Below are 16,540 nucleotides of genomic sequence, written 5' to 3'. Positions count from 1 at the left end.
GGGTGCAATAGCATACACAACAGTATCATTGACATACAAGTGCAGGTTCCAATTTTTTACAGATGAGTTGATATTGTATTGTATATGCGGTCTCCTGTTCTATTGGTTTTCAAATCAACTTTCTTTTGTTGTCTAAGCCAAAGCCATTATCCTAGTCATGTTAGCAACCCATGATAGAATAGTTGCATCTTTAGATCTCCCCTCTTTCTAAATTTCTATCAGATATTTCTATCTCTGTCCAGGAAACCGCTCGCATGTACAGTGCAAATTCTAGAAAAGTGTTTTTCTGCTAATTGCATTTTGGAACATTTGTACTTACCGCCATGTGCTCATTGTTGCGCTTAAAATGTCAAAAATAATAGCTTATCAACATTTTAAGCTAAACATTCTGATCTGTTCTATCCGCCTTATTAATTGATATGGTGTATACCTCCCCTACACTACCTCCCCATAACTGCCATGCAGAAGAAATATCAGCCCGTGCAGAGAAGGACGAGATTGAACTTCACTCAACTTTCTTGAGTTTTCCTCCTTAGTTAGCACTATCAACATTTCCCTTTACTGGGTGAATTGTGATCAAATCAATGCAATATTAGCCACTTTCAAGGCAACATATCGAAACAAAACAAACTATGCAAGACTTAGTATGCAAAACTAACTATGCAAGAGATTTTGTTGTAGGCAGAACACATTGGAGTAGGATTATATTACATTGACAGGCACAACTTAGCCCGTACTCTACACAGATCGGTGCTGCATAACCAATCAGAGCTGCAGTAGGCCTATATGCAAATAGACCATTGCCATATGGATCTGTGCAATTGGACTGGACTGTGTTTACAGCATGAGCAGTTGTGAGTAGATGCGCTTGTTTTGTGATCAAAGCGAGAGTTACTTGTAGCCAAGTGTGCACATTTGTTTATATCCTTTACCAGTTAGTGAGTTATTAGCCCAGTTATGGATAATTTGTAGTCAGCAATGGGGGAGTGATTGGTTCCTACAAGAGCACAAAACGTGTACATTTCTAGACATCTTTGAAAAGCAAGTCAGGTAAATAACTTTTTTAGTCTTAAAGGGGCAGTGTTGTATTTTGAGAGGCTTGAATAAGCTAGGCAGCCAATAGGCAGAGGGTAGCATAATTTGTCTGATACTCTGTAATAATGATACGGCAATAATAATACATTTTATTTTGTGAAGTGGGTTCTTGCATCAAACACAACAACATTTTCAGTCACCTCCTTGTCTGAAGGACAAGTGGATAAACATGTTAATGTCAAGCCCAAAAGTATCATGGAATGTAAGCCTACATTGAACACCACCCATTGGCTGCTACTGTTGGCGAAATTATAGAACAGCTATTTCCAAGTTAAAATGTTATGGGATAAATTTTCTCCATTGTTTTTGATGCTAGGCCACTCTGGTAGGCCTACATTATGATCGAATAGCCACAGTAGCCTACTTGACCACTGTCTGAAACTGTAACTTAAAGCGGGTACATCCTCAGTGTTCACTAGTAAACGCGCGCTAGAAGTTGCACATTATTTTCACAAAGTTCAAGTTTGTGCTCAGCAGACCTGAAATTTGCTCAGTGACAACAAACATTTTTAACATTGATTGTGGGGATTAAGAAGTGAGTACATGCAATGGCCACAAATATTAAGGTAAATGGTGTATCCCTGCGTATACCCTCCACTACAGCACATGTCTTATGCTTGTCACAGAGGACAACGCTGATTAGCATTCAGGAGGCTACGCTAGGCTACGCTAAGCCAAGCCAAGCAGTGTGGCAGGATGCGATATGTGACAGTCAGCTAAATGTGCTGTGAATTGATAGTGAGGAGTTGACCCTCTGGGCTATCTATCAGCGGATAGATTGTATTTAAACAGTTCTCTGATAATCACGTTAAATGAGCATGAGTCTGTCGCATGCTAATTGCGGTGGGATAGAAGTGGCAGTCGGTTGTGTGGAGGGAGATGCGCTAGGCCAATCGTTAGCGTATACGGATGAGTTAGGCTACTCTCTGGGAGCTGGGTTATCCAATATTCGTAAAACACTGAATCCAACATACAGTGTGGGAAGGCCTTAAGGACTGGTCTAGGATCAGATTACATAACTCAATGCTGGCTAAGAAGTCAGGTGTGTGTGTGTGTGTGTGTGTGTGTGTGTGTGTGTGTGTGTGTGTGTGTGTGTGTGTGTGTGTGTGTGTGTGTGTGTGTGTGTGTGTGTGTGTGTGTGTGTGTGTGTGTGTGTGTGTGTGTGTGTGGACGTGTTTAACTATTCTTGTGGGGACCAGAAGTCCCTACAAGAATAGTAAACAAAGTAAAAATTGACCAACTGGGGACATTTTGTTAGTCCCCACAAGGTCAAATGCTATTTCTAGGGGGTTTAGGGTTAAGGTTAGAATTAGTGTTAGGGTTAGAATTAAGTTAAATATTAAAGTTAGGAGCTAGGGTTAGTTGTAGGGTTAGGGTTAGGAGCTAGGGTTAGGTTTAGGGTTAGGATAAAGTTTAGGTTTTTGGGTTAGGGTTAGGGTTAGGGTTAGGGTTAAGGTTAGGGTTAGGGTTAGGGTAAGAGTACGGGTTAGGATTAGGGTTAGGTTTAGGGTTAGGGGTTAGGGAAAATAGGATTTTGAATGGGACTGAATTGTATGTCCCCACAAGGTTAGCTGTACAAGACTGTGTGTGTGTGTGCATTCTTTCCTGTTTGTGAATGCGTTCATGTGCGCCTGTGTGTATGTGTGCGTGTATTCTAGCTGCACCTTCCGAATCATTCATCTCATTTGCCTGCTAGAAAATCACACTCCATTTACGTGGGGCTGTAAATGAATTGAGATACAATGTGTGATTTATTTGTCTGTTGCTCTCATTTTCAGTCAGCGTGGTAGTACAATTATCATATTTTCCGCTTCCCTCTTTATGGGCGTACAAGGTTGTTAGCATGAGATTATTTAATGGAGAGTAAGAAAATGTATACCTTATATTATTTCCACCCTAGTTACATTGAATAAATGACGAAATTTTGTCAGCCAAATGAGCTCTTTCTGCATGGGCCATTATGCTCTTGTCCTGTCCTCAGTCAGAATCCAATGCACTTTTATTAGTTGGTCAGGGCTATCAACTTGATACTTAATAACATTTTGATATAATAATATATACCATTTAACAGACACTTTTATCCAAAGCAACTTAGTCGTGCGTGTACACAATTTAAGGATGGATGGTCCCGAGAATCAAACCCACTGTCCCTTCATTGCAAGCACCATGCTCTCCCAACTGAGCTACAGAGGACCATACTATCAGACAACAAAAACAACACCCTGACACTTTTTCAGAGTGTGTAGAGAGCCACAACAGACTAGAGACAGTTCCACCTTTTTATTTATTGATTTAACCATTCACCAAATAGATTAATCTGACCATTTTTGCATCCAAGAAATCATTGATAACACAACTTGCAGTGTATTAGATACTCGTTATTGACCCCATACATGTGTAAAACATAAAACACACCAAACTAAACATACGGCTACAGGCTTAAACTTAACTTGTTTAATTCCCTTCACTTTGCTGTTCAAGTCCATTTTCAATTGTAAAGTAGCAGAAATCCCTGTTCTTTTGAGTTGTAGATCCACACCCATTCCCTATAAACACACACTCACTAAATGCATACACCTTCGATACATACACCCCGATAAAAACCTACTCCCCCGTTCAATACTTTTAATACCACTAAATATACAGTGTACACATACTATATATCCCGACTAAAATACCTTTGGCCTACTACACCTGCTGCATTCAGAAAGAGAGAAATGTAGCAAATGTTTATGTGAACAGAACATTGAGGAGTATTGTAACGCTTGCTGTTGATTGGGTGACTGTGTATAGTGCGCTCTCCGCTTCAGACGGATTTTAAGCGAGCCAGGAATTAGCTGCCTCCAGTCCACACCCCTTCATGCCCATCGAGCAAACGTGTCTCAGTTGTAAGAAAACATGTGGTTCAGTACACTGTCGCAAAACATGGCAAGACGTTTTACCAACTAAACACACCATTGGTGTTTTAAAGGCCAAGCAGCTCCTTAGGGCAGTGTTTCTTAACCCTGGTCCTGGGGACCCAAAGGGGTGCACATTTTTGGTGATCATTCTTGTTTTTGCTTTACGCAAATGATTGTTGACTTTTCCAAGAAGCAGGACTCTATTATCACAGGGACTCTGTTGTTTGACATAGCATTGTGTAGTAAATAGTGACGCAATTGATTATTTGTGCTTAAAGACCTGGCATGATACCGTTAATAAAACAGTCACTACAGTTATTCAAATATCGTAGAGTAGATTGTTGTAGAAAATTGAACACATTTTATTAATAATGTATTTCAACTGAATGCTCACTTTTACTGCTGTTAAATAATCTGTGAATTGCTGCCTCCTCCTGTGACTGTTGGAGCTGAAGCAATGTGCTGCACCCTGCATCCAGAGTGTTGTTCCCCTCTAACTATACAAGTTTATTTTTCCCTGTAACTAGTCCGTTATAGCCAATCAGAAAGTGTTTGTAGTCAAAAACTCACTCCAGGGTAAAGATCCATTCTGATTGGTGTCCTTTCATATCCAGTACTGTCCTGGCCTTGGCCTTGTGCCCACAGCCATAAACTACAGTAGGTGAGAGCTCTTTGAGCGGAATAAAAAGTGTGTGCAGTACAGATAATCTGTACACAGTCTGTCAACGCCATACTGTAGCAACAACATGGTCAAAGCATTTTATGTTTACACCAAATGATTGTATCCCACAAGAGGTTGTAAAGGAGCTTATTGTGTCCGTAGGTACCTGCAGTTTTTGAGAGCGCATATAGAGACACAGGAGACAACAGAGACAGTTACTCTGTATTTCTTTATTTAACCATTCCCCTAATAGATCAATCAGACCCATGTTACATAAAGGAAACACAGATGAATCAGACACAACTTGCAGTGTATTAGATACTCGTTGTTGACGCCGTAAACCATCCTTCCGTAAAGCTCCATCCCTTTGCAATGGCAAGCGTTAACCACCTTGCCAGGCAGGGCACTGGCACAGACCGTCTTGGGCTGGGCAGGCGGGCGACGGGGCACCAGCCAATCCCCATCTGCCACCCCCTGCCACCAATCCTCTTAACCCTCATCACAATACCACTGGGCGTGCCAGTCTTGGTGCCCCGTGCCAGGGATGCCCGCTGGAAAAGCTCTCATGTATTGGAGACTGGCGAGGAAGAGACAGATGGGAAGCTGGGAGAAGGGAGGGGTCTACCCGGAGGTAAGGGCTCTCCTGGTGATAAGGCACTGGGTACCTCCCGGCTGTGGAGGATAGTTGGTAGCAGGAGGTGTTGCTATCAGAGTGGAACAGAAGCGAGGGGGAGGTTTGATGTTGAACGTGTGAGAGGGAAAAAAGGGATGTCTTGATGGGTTTAGCTGGCTACTCATGCTATGCCGAGAGCAATGACAACGACATCCCATCCCCATGCACGCACCACAAAAACGCACACTATCCACACACACATTACGTACACACACTCTCTCGCTCTCTCTCTCTCTCTGTCACGATCGTCTTCTTGACAGAGATTGGACCAAGGCGCAGCGTGTGCAAAATACATCTTCTTTTATTGAGAAGAGAGAGAAAACACAAAACGAACACTATATACAAACTAACAAAACAACAAACGACCGTGAAGCTAAATAACGTAAGTGCACAGACAAGCAACAAACGTTCAACATAGACAATTACCCACACCCAGCTAAAGCCTATGGCTGCCTTAAATATGGCTCCCAATCAGAGACAACAATAACCAGCTGTCTCTAATTGAGAACCAATTCAGGCAACCATAGACTTTCCTAGACACCTACACTGAACACTAAACCATCTACTCTACTTAACCCCCTAAACCATACAACACCATAGACAATACAAAAATACATACTACACCATGTCACACCCTGACCTAACTAAAATAATAATGAAAACAAAGATAACTAAGGCCAGGGTGTGACATAACCCCCCCCTTAAGGTGCGAACTCCGGACGCACCAGCATAAAGTCTAGGGGAGGGTCTGGGTGGGCGTCTGTCCACGGTGGCGGCTCTGGTACTGGTTGTGGTCCCCACCCCACCATAGTCACAACCCGCTTTCGTAGCCTCCTCCAAATGACCACCCTCCAACTTAACCCCACTGGATTAAGGGGCAGCACCGAACTAAGTGGCAGCACCGGACTAAGGGGCAGCACCGGACTAAGGGGCAGCACCGGACTAAGGGGCAGCACCGGACTAAGGGGCAGCACCGGACTAAGGGGCAGCACCGGGATAAGTGGCAGCACCGGGATAAGGGGCAGCACCGGACTAAGGGGCAGCACCGGACTGAATGGCGGATCCTGGCTGGCTGGCTCTGGCGGATCCTGGCTGGACGGCTCTGGCGGATCCTGGCTGGACGGCTCTGGCGGATCCTGGCTGGACGGCTCTGGCGGATCCTGGCTGGACGGCTCTGGCCGATCCTGGCTGGACGGCTCTGGCGGATCCTGGCTGGACGGCTCATGGCTGGCTGACGGATCTGGCTGCTCATGGCTGGCTGACGGATCTGGCTGCTCATGGCTGGCTGACGGATCTGGCTGCTCATGGCTGGCTGACGGATCTGGCTGCTCATGGCTGGCTGACGGATCTGTCTGATCCTGTCTGGCGGAAGGCTCTGGCTGATCCTGTCTGGCGGAAGGCTCTGGCTGATCCTGTCTGGCGGAAGGCTCTGGCTGATCCTGTCTGGCGGAAGGCTCTGGCTGATCCTGTCTGGCGGAAGGCTCTGGCTGATCCTGTCTGGCGGAAGGCTCTGGCTGCTCCTGTCTGGCGGAAGGCTCTAGCGGCTCCTGTCTGGCGGAAGGCTCTGGCGGCTCCTGTCTGGCGGACGGCTCTGAAGGCTCATGGCAGACGGGCGGCTTTGCAGGCTCAGTACAGACGGGCGGCTTTGAAGACTCAGTACAGACGGGCAGTTCATTCGGCGCTTGGCAGACGGACAGTTCAGACAGCGTTGGGCAGACGGGCAGTTCAGACAGCGTTGGGCAGACGGGCAGTTCAGACAGCGTTGGGCAGACGGGCAGTTCAAGCGCCGTTGGGCAGACGGGCAGTTCAGGCGCCGTTGGGCAGGCGGGCAGTTCAGGCGCCGTTGGGCAGACGACAGACTCTGGCCGGCTGAGACGCACTGTAGGCCTGGTGCGTGGTGCCGGAACTGGAGGTACCGGGCTAAAGACACGCACCTTCAGGCTAGTGCGGGGAGAAGGAACAGGGCATGCTGGACCCTGGGAGCGCACATTAGGCCTAGTGCGTGGTGCCGGAACTGGTGGTACCGGACTGGGGACACGCATCTCAGGGCTAGTGCGGGGAGAAGCAACAGGGCACACTGGACTCTCAAGGCGTACTATAGGTCTGGTGCGTGGTACCGGCACTGGTGGTACCGGGCTGAGGGCACGCACATCAGGGCGAGTACGGGGAGAAGGAACAGTGCGTACAGGGCTCTGGAGACGCACATGAGGCTTGGTGCGTGGTGCCGGAACTGAAGGCACTGGGCTGGATACACGCACCACAGGGAGAGTGCGTGGAGGAGGAACAGGGCTCTGGAGAGGCACAGGAGGCTTAGTGTGTGGTGTCAGCACTGGTGGTACTGGGCTGGGGACACGCACCACAGGGCTAGTGCGAGGAGCAGTAACAGGACACACAGGACTCTGGAGACGCACAGGAGGCTTTGTGCGTGCTGTAGGCACTGTCTTAACCAGACGGCTAGCACGCACCTCAGGACTAGTATGGAGAGCTGTTCCCGGTGACATTAACTCACCAACACGTTCATTCGGACGGATGCCGTGCCTCATGCACCAAACCAGTACATCCCTCATAACTCTCTCCTCCAATTTCTCCATGAACTCCTTTACTGTCTCTGCGTCGCTCACCTCCAAATCCGCCCTCACCGGCTCCTTACGGTAAGCAGGAGGAGTTGGCTCACGTCTCCCGACTGACCCAACTAAACTACCCGAGAGCCCCCCCCCAAGACATTTTTGGGTTTGACTTACGGGGTTCCAGCATTGTTTCCGTGCTGCCTCCTCATATCGCCGCCTCTCTGCTTTCGCTGCCTCCAGCTCAGCTTTGGGGCGGCGATATTCTCCTGGTTGAGCCCAGGGTCCCTTTCCGTCCAATATTTCCTCCCAAGTCCACGAGTCCTGGTTCCTCTCACGCTGCTTGATCCATGGTTGGTGGGTAATTCTGTCACGATCGTCTTCTTGACAGAGATTGGACCAAGGCGCAGCGTGTGCAAAATACATCTTCTTTTATTGAGAAGAGAGAGAAAACACAAAACGAACACTATATACAAACTAACAATACAACAAACGACCGTGAAGCTAAATAACGTAAGTGCACAGACAAGCAACAAACGTTCAACATAGACAATTACCCACACCCAGCTAAAGCCTATGGCTGCCTTAAATATGGCTCCCAATCAGAGACAACAATAACCAGCTGTCTCTAATTGAGAACCAATTCAGGCAACCATAGACTTTCCTAGACACCTACACTGAACACTAAACCATCTACTCTACTTAACCCCCTAAACCATACAACACCATAGACAATACAAAAACACATACTACACCATGTCACACCCTGACCTAACTAAAATAATAATGAAAACAAAGATAACTAAGGCCAGGGTGTGACACTCTCTCTCTCTCAATGAAATTCAATTTGCTTTATTGGCATGACGTAACAATGTACATATTGCCAAAGGTTATTTTGGATATTTACAATATACATTTTAAAAATGAGAATCAAAATTGTCAACGGGACAGCAGTAACAATAACAATAAGCATACAGTAGAGTGAGTACATGTGCAGGTTGATTGGTCTGTCAGACACTGTCCCTCAACTTATGGCAGGCAGCAATGTAGTGCGCTGCCAACCCACAGCTCATGCTATGCTGAGAGCAATGACAACGACATCAAATCAAATCAAATCAAATTGTATCCCATCCCCATGCACGCACCACAAAAACGCACACTATCCACACACACATTACGTACACACACACTCTCTCTCTCTCTCTCTCTCTCTTCTTCAATCAGATTACAATGTCAGGTTATGATTATCTTGTCAAGAAATGTTGATAAGGAGAGATGAATTGCCAATAGTCACAGTTTTCCTTGTGTTGTTTTCTGTGGCTCTCGTCAGTTGAAAGTATAACTCTACAATGCCATGGATGTAGCTGTTTGTGGTTGCCAGCAATTGTGGACGAAACAAACCTTCTGACCCACTGGTTGCAACGTTGCATTGCTTCTAGTCTTGTTGTTCCTATCTATTTCCAACATTTTAACATTTGAAGACTGATGTTCCCCGTGGGAGGCTGTGGGGTGTTGGCTCATTGAGATGAAAATATTTTACAGTGCTAGTCTGTCTGTGAGCATAAATGGGGGTGTTTGTTTGCCTGTGCTTATGTATTGCATGTAAGAAATTGTGTGTGTCTGTCTGGGTAGAAGCTGACCCAACCCCCTCTCTCTCTCTCTGTTTTCCAGGAGTCATCCTCCAGGCCTCTCGTCTCTCCCTGGCTGGGGAGTCTTCTAGAAGGGGGCCCCTCCTGACCAACATGAAAGGGTTAGGAGCCAACCGCAATCGCTCCGACTCCTGCGACCCCACCCATGGCCCCCCGGAGCCCCTGTACCCCCACCAGGCCTCCACACTGCCTCGGAGCCCCTACCTTCTCAGCCCCACCAGCATGGACCACTACGGCACCATGGACCCGCACCACTACAACCCCTCTGTGGACCACCACTACAATCAGGGCTCCCTGCCCCCGGACTACTCTCTCCCCCTCAACAACCAGCTGTCCAACAGCAGCACTTTCCCCCGCATCCATTATAACGCCCACTACGACCCGTCCGACTTCTCCCCGCCGCAGGGGGACAGCATCGGGGGCATTAGCACGGGAACCCTGGGCACCTCCATGTCCATGGGAATGGGAATGGGCATAGGGATGCATGGCTCGAGTGGCATGGGGGGCCTGCAGAGCGGTCGGGGGTCCATGATCACCAGCGGTTCTGCCACCATCTCCGGCGGGGCCAAGATGAACCGGCAGCTGGCGCCTAACTTGCTGGACCAGTTGGACAAGCAGCTGCCTGGGGGGCCCAGAGATGGCTTCAGCACATTGCAGTTCCACCGGAGCACATCGGCCGCCCTCTCCGCCGCCTCCAAGCAGCGCACCGACAGCCCCGGGCGCATCCGTAACCTGGTGTGCTCTGTCCAGAAACTCTTCGCCAAGTCACAGTCCATGGATGGCCACAACCTCAAGGGTGTCAACGGGCGTTCGGGTGCAGGAAGTGGCAGCGGCGGGACCTCATCCGGGACCGAGGACGGTGGGAAGCGGGACCAGCGAGCCAAGAGCAAAGACCGGGGCGGGTCCAAGTCAGACGGGGGCGGGACGGGCAAGCGGCGGCCGCGCTCCAACATGTCGGGCTACTGGAGCTCGGACGACCTGGACAGTGCGGACCTCAGCAACTACCGCAACCCCATAGCCATGACACTGGGACGACCCACAGCGCATGCCACCCAGCACGCCACCCACGGTACTGCCTACGATGCCCAGCAGGGGGCACTACAGCAGCAGCAGGGGCACCAGAGCCGCTACGTGGTCCACAGCGGATACAACACCATCAGCTCATCCAAGAGCAACAACGAGGTCATAAAGTATCAACAGGCACTGCCAGGACCCGGGGGCGGGGGTGGGGGCGGAGGAGGAGGTGGAGGTGGGATCAGCATGGGGGTGAACAGTAATGACTTTATGAAGGGGGGTTCGTGGTCGACACTGACCCTGGGTCAGCCCAGACAGGTGCTGCAGAAGGGCCACTCGGCGACCCTGGACCGGTCCATGCTCAAGTCCAAGTCGTGCCAGCAGGAGCTGGCCTGCCACTACCTGCAAGTGGGCCGACAGGTGAGTAGTATCTAAAAAATGTCTGTCTAAATGTGCTGGACATAAAGAAATTGTGGCGAGATAGAATAAGGCATAGTGGACACTTAAACCTAAAAGCGGCAACATATTTAAATGTTAAAAGGGGTCATTTTTTTACCCAAATTGGAAAATATGACAAAAATACACTTTCTGTCAAACAATAACACTTTTTCTTTTGTTAACATTTTGTAACACAAGTAAATAGTTTAAATTCCCCAAAATAAGCATATCTTTTGAAAATAATTACACATTCATAGTCAAATTTGATGTTTCAAAATAAACGTTTTTGTATGGTTTCATGGTTTGAACAGCTATTTTGATCAATTTCATCCATAGCCACTTGTTATGAACATGTGTCGTTATTCATTCAAAGTGTTTTGTTTCTGTGATACTCAGAGGCTGGGAAATTGGCAAACAGCTAATCTGACCTACTGGTATGACCTAAGATGGCCGGCGATATAGGCGATATGGGCGCCAGTGCCATCAGACTCTTAGCTCTAACTTTGGAATGCTATGGGCTATCAATTCAGTTCCTATTGCATCATAAAGACGAGACTCTCAATTTGGTATAGAGAGACATTGACTGGATGCTAAATATATATTTGTGTTTTTTTGTTATTTTTTAGTTACAGTGGCTGCCAAATCTGTGGTAGCTCCATAGAGCCAGTGGTGGAAAAAGTGCTCAATTGTCATACTTGAGTAAAAGTAAAGATACCTTGATAGAAAGTGACTCAAGTAAAAGTCACCCAGTAAAATACTACTTGAGTAAAAGTCTTTATTTGGTTTTAAATATACGTACGTTTCAAAGTAAATGGAATTGCTCAAATGTACTTAAGTATCAAAAGTAAAAGTGAAGTAAAAATAATTTCAAATTTCTTATATTAAACAATCCAGAAGGCATTTGTTTTTCTTGTTTGTTTTATTGACAGATAGCCAGGGGCACGCTCCAACACTCAGACATAATTTAGTTTAGTGAAGTAAAAGTTGCCCAAAATATAAATAGTAAAGTGCAGATACCCCAAAAAACTACTTAAGTATCACTTTAAAGTGTTTTTACTTAAGTACTTTACACCACTGCATAGAGCCCCACATAATACCCATAAAACCTAGAGGTCAAACAGTGAAATGGTTCCAATCGTTTTACCACCATTCATTTTTTCCATAGGGGATTTTCGAAACACCATGCTGTAGGTCATGTAAGTGTCTGTTACTGTACATGCAATATGCTTTGTGGACTTCACTGGACAGAGGTCGCTATCCGGTTTTGTGATAAAACAAAGGTGTGGTTGAATTTATTCTGCCAATGTGTCTTCTTATTGTCTCGGCCTTTAGGCCTATATATATATCCCGGTCGCAAGGCATATGAACTAACAGGTTATAGAGCAAACAACGCAATTATCACAACACATACGTTGTAATATGGCATTTTTTTGGGGGGGGGGGGGACTATTGGAACCATTTCGCTGTTTGACCGCTAGGTTTTATGGGTATTATGACTTTGTTATGATACTATGTTATTCTATATCTATATCTTTTCAGGGTACAAATGTGGTGCTTTTATCACTAAGTTTACTACTGAGTCTACCTTTTCAGTTTAGCCACGCAAAACAAGTGCACAAAATATACATTCTTATGTTAACACAGAAATCATGGTAAATTGTGTGGGGGGGGGGGGTGTCTGAAATGGTCATTTTTGACCACTTGTGGGTCAAAATTTACCCCTGTTGGCACTTATAGGGTTAAACATTCCAACAAATATATTTGCTGTCCAGACAGTTTTTCAGGTTTGACAAAGATCTGTTTGGATCGAAACATAAAACTTGTAGCCTTGTGACTACAATAAACCTACTACATGTGTTGGACCATTTGAGTGTTAGTTACTATAACTCCACTGTCTGTCAGCTTGTCTTGTTTTTCAGTTTCCTCAGTTTATTTCACTAAGATATGGCCCAGTCTACCAGTTTGGTAGGATTACTGTGCATCTTCCATTTTATCAGCCTGACTTTATGTCTTGACATTTATCCATGTGACATTAACATGCTTTTTTTTTTATAGATGTCTACCCATAGACTTGTTTTGATACAAATTGTTTTTACTTGGTTTTCAAAGTAAAGATATTGAGGGAGGAGTTGGTCAAATGTAACAGCCCTATAGCATTCTTCATGATTACATTTTCTTTTTTTATTCAAAATGTTTATTTACATGTGCAATCGATAACACCATAGCTATGGTCAAGAAAAGTAGGACGGTGTCCCTCAGGGATCTGTTGTGGGTCTTTAGAACATACTGTAGATACTTTAGATTACTGAATGAATTCAGCAAAACAAATGATATTATGTGAATATCACAATACACACACGATCATCTCAATATAAATTACATAGTGGTATATTGTCATATATAAGAATATATATGGGCTGCTGCTTGTAGGGGGACTGGAGTAACACGCTGGGTCGCAGCGGTGGAGGAGCCGGAGCCAACGAGATCCCATGCAGGCGCATGCGGAGTGGCAGCTACGTGAAGGCCATGGGTGACCTGGAGGACAGCGACGACTCAGACGGCAGCATCAAGCCCTCGCCCAAAATGGCCGCCCGCCGCCAGAGCTACCTCAGGGCCACCCAGCAGTCTCTGAGCGACCAGCTACCGTCACGCAAGTAAGCTCAGCACCAAAGTATCGAACATGGAGATTAATTCAGGCAAACATGCATTCATATCAGCATACTAACATGTAGACTTTCAATTGGAAGGCAACCCATGCTAATATCAATTCTGGCATGACAAGTAAGCTCAGCGCTAAAGTATCCCACATGGATTTGATCAATACTGCCTTGCTGACATAGAGTTTGTAGACTTTATAACACATTCAAGTTGACGCAAACACAAACTACACTGAACAAAAATATAAATGCAACATGTAAAGTGTTGGTCCCATGTTTCATGAGCTGTAATAAAAGATCCCAGAAATGTTCCATACGCACAAAAAGCTTCTTTCTCTAAAATGTTGTGCACAAATTTGTTTACATCCCTGTTAGTGAGCATTTCTCCTTTGCCAAGATAATCCATCCACCTGACAGTGCCATATCAAGAAGCGGATTAAACAGAATGATGATTACACAGGTGCGCCTTGTGCTGGGGACAATAAAAGGCCACTCTAAAATGTGCAACACAATGCCACAAATGTCAACATTTTTGAGGGAGCACGCAACTGACATGATGACTGGAGGAATGTCCATTTATTTCTTTACCATAATCCACCTCCAATGTCGTTTTAGAGAATTTGGCAACCGGGCCTCACAACCGCAGACCACGTGTAACCACTCCAACCCAGGACCTCCACATCTGGCTTCTTCACTGGTGGTCTGAGACCAGCCACCCGGACAGCTGATAAAACTGTGGGTTTGCACAACCGAAGAATTTCTGCACAAACTGTCAGAAACCTTCTCAGGGAAGCACATCTGCATGCTCGTTGTCCTCACCAGGGTCTTGACCTGACTGCAGTTCGGCGTCATAACCGACTTCAGTGGGCATATGCTCACTTTTGATGGCCATTGGCACGCTGGAGAAGTGTGCTCTTCATGGATGAATCCCGGGTTTCAATTGTACCGGGTAGATGGCAGACAGCGTGTATGGCGTCTTGTGGATGAGCGGTTTGCTGATGTCAACGTTATGAACAGAGTGCCCCATGGTGGTGGTCGGATTATGGTATGGCCAGACTACATAAGCTACAGACAACGAACACAATTGCATTTTATCGCTGGCAATTTGAATGCACTGAGATACCGTGACAATATCCTGAGCCCCATTGTCGTGCCATTCATCCACCACCATCACCTCATGGCCTGCATACTCACCAGACACGTCACCCATTGAGCATGTGTGGGATGCTCTGGATCGTGTACGACAGTGTGTTCCAGTTCCCACCAATACCCAGCAACTTCACACAGCCATTTAAAAGGAGTGGGACAACATTCCACAGGCCACAACCAAGAGCCTGTTCAACAATGTGAAGGAGATGTGTCGCGCTGCATGAGGCAAACGGTGCTCACACCAGATACTGACTGGTTTTCTGATCCACACCCTTACCTTTTTTTCAAGGTATCTGTGACCAACAGATGCATATATGTATTCCCAGTCATGTGAAATCCATAGATTATGGGCCTAATTCATTTATTTCAATTTACTGATTTCCTTATAGGAACTGTAACTCAGTAAAATCTTTTAAATAGTTGCGTTTATATTTTTGTTCAGTGTAGTATCAACTCAATTACATTGTATAGGATACGCATTAATAAGGCTACGTCACATAGCATACACACATCCTTTCACTCTCTCTTAGACTCCCACAAGCAAGCAGACAGACGCACACACAGTTACATGATGTATATTTTATCTTTATTTAACTAGGCAAGTCAGTTAAGAACACATTCTTATTTACAATGATGGCCTACACCGGCCAAATGGCCAATGGTGCACCGCCCTGTGGGACTCCCAATCACGGCCGGTTGTGATACAGCCTGGATTTCGAACCAGGGTGTCTGTAGTGACGCCTCTAGCACTGAGATGCAGTGCCTCAGACCGCTGCGCCGCTCGAGAAGGATGACTAAGGCTATGTCACATAGCAAACACACACATCCACATCCTTTCACTCCCTCTTAGACGCGCACACACACACACACACACACACATACAAACACAGACATACACACAAACACACACACACACACATAAACAAACACACACACTGAGCCCATGGCACCATTTCAAAACAGAGCTGTGACATGCAGGAAGGAGACGGCCATGCTGCCAGCTTTTGGCATGCCAGTAAACAGGCCTTGCATACTAGAGAGACTAACACACACAGTCAGACAAGCTGTGCTCACTCACGCGTGGGATTAAGCACCGTCAGACTCCTGCCTCCTACACATGCCAGAGCTCCGATTATGGTTTCCTCACCGTTGATTTACTAACATTTCCGCAACGTAGCGGCTTGGCCTGAAAGGATAGAGTCCTCTTACCGTCACATTTTCGGAACATCACACACACGATGCCGCCTTCAGCTACTGCACAGACAGATCGTGAGTCACCAAAAACTAGGCTATAGTCTCCTCCTCTCCCCCTGACAGACTGACTAGGGTTTCTAGTTCATTGTCTCTAGATTACATGCTTTCTGAAGCAGACAGACACACGCTGGGCTAGACACAGGGGGGTACAGTGTATTGGGGGTCCTATTCATTTTCACATAATGACAAACGAATCGAAACCCATTTTGATTAATAGTCGCAGAGAATGGGATCAACCGTGAGCAAGCTGCTGTGTTTATGGTTTCCTCTAATGTCTCCTTCGATTTGAAGGAACAACAGATGTTTGTACGGTTTGTGTTCTCCATGCTCTCTGAGGTCAGGGTTATATGGCATTACACGTGTGCCAATAAAATCCTAAACCTTTGCATGATAGAATTTGGCACAGATGTATTTCCATAGGGACGTGTTGTTGCAGACTGGTCATTATTTGGAAACATACAACATTTTAAAAAGAGTAACAAGAAC

The 16,540-nt window shown here is 46.2% G+C and overlaps 1 protein-coding gene across 4 annotated transcripts in view; it reads left to right on the top strand.

The window, feature by feature from the left end:
• The window catches only part of LOC139564705 (disks large-associated protein 4-like), a 228,772-nt gene that overhangs the window by 168,569 nt on the left and 43,663 nt on the right, over positions 1-16,540 (top strand). For all 4 annotated transcript variants that reach the window (XM_071384492.1, XM_071384499.1, XM_071384483.1 and 1 more), the window contains 2 exons: positions 9,565-10,976; positions 13,425-13,648. In XM_071384492.1, coding sequence (XP_071240593.1) covers positions 9,636-10,976; positions 13,425-13,648 — 1,565 coding nt within the window. In that variant the 5' untranslated portion in view covers positions 9,565-9,635. The remainder of the gene's footprint in view (positions 1-9,564; positions 10,977-13,424; positions 13,649-16,540) is intronic.

Source organism: Salvelinus alpinus, chromosome 2, assembly GCF_045679555.1.
Source record: "Salvelinus alpinus chromosome 2, SLU_Salpinus.1, whole genome shotgun sequence".
NCBI classification, from domain to species: domain Eukaryota; kingdom Metazoa; phylum Chordata; class Actinopteri; order Salmoniformes; family Salmonidae; genus Salvelinus; species Salvelinus alpinus.
Note: the sequence above shows the minus strand (reverse complement) of the source record. Positions and strands in the feature narration are given on the sequence as shown.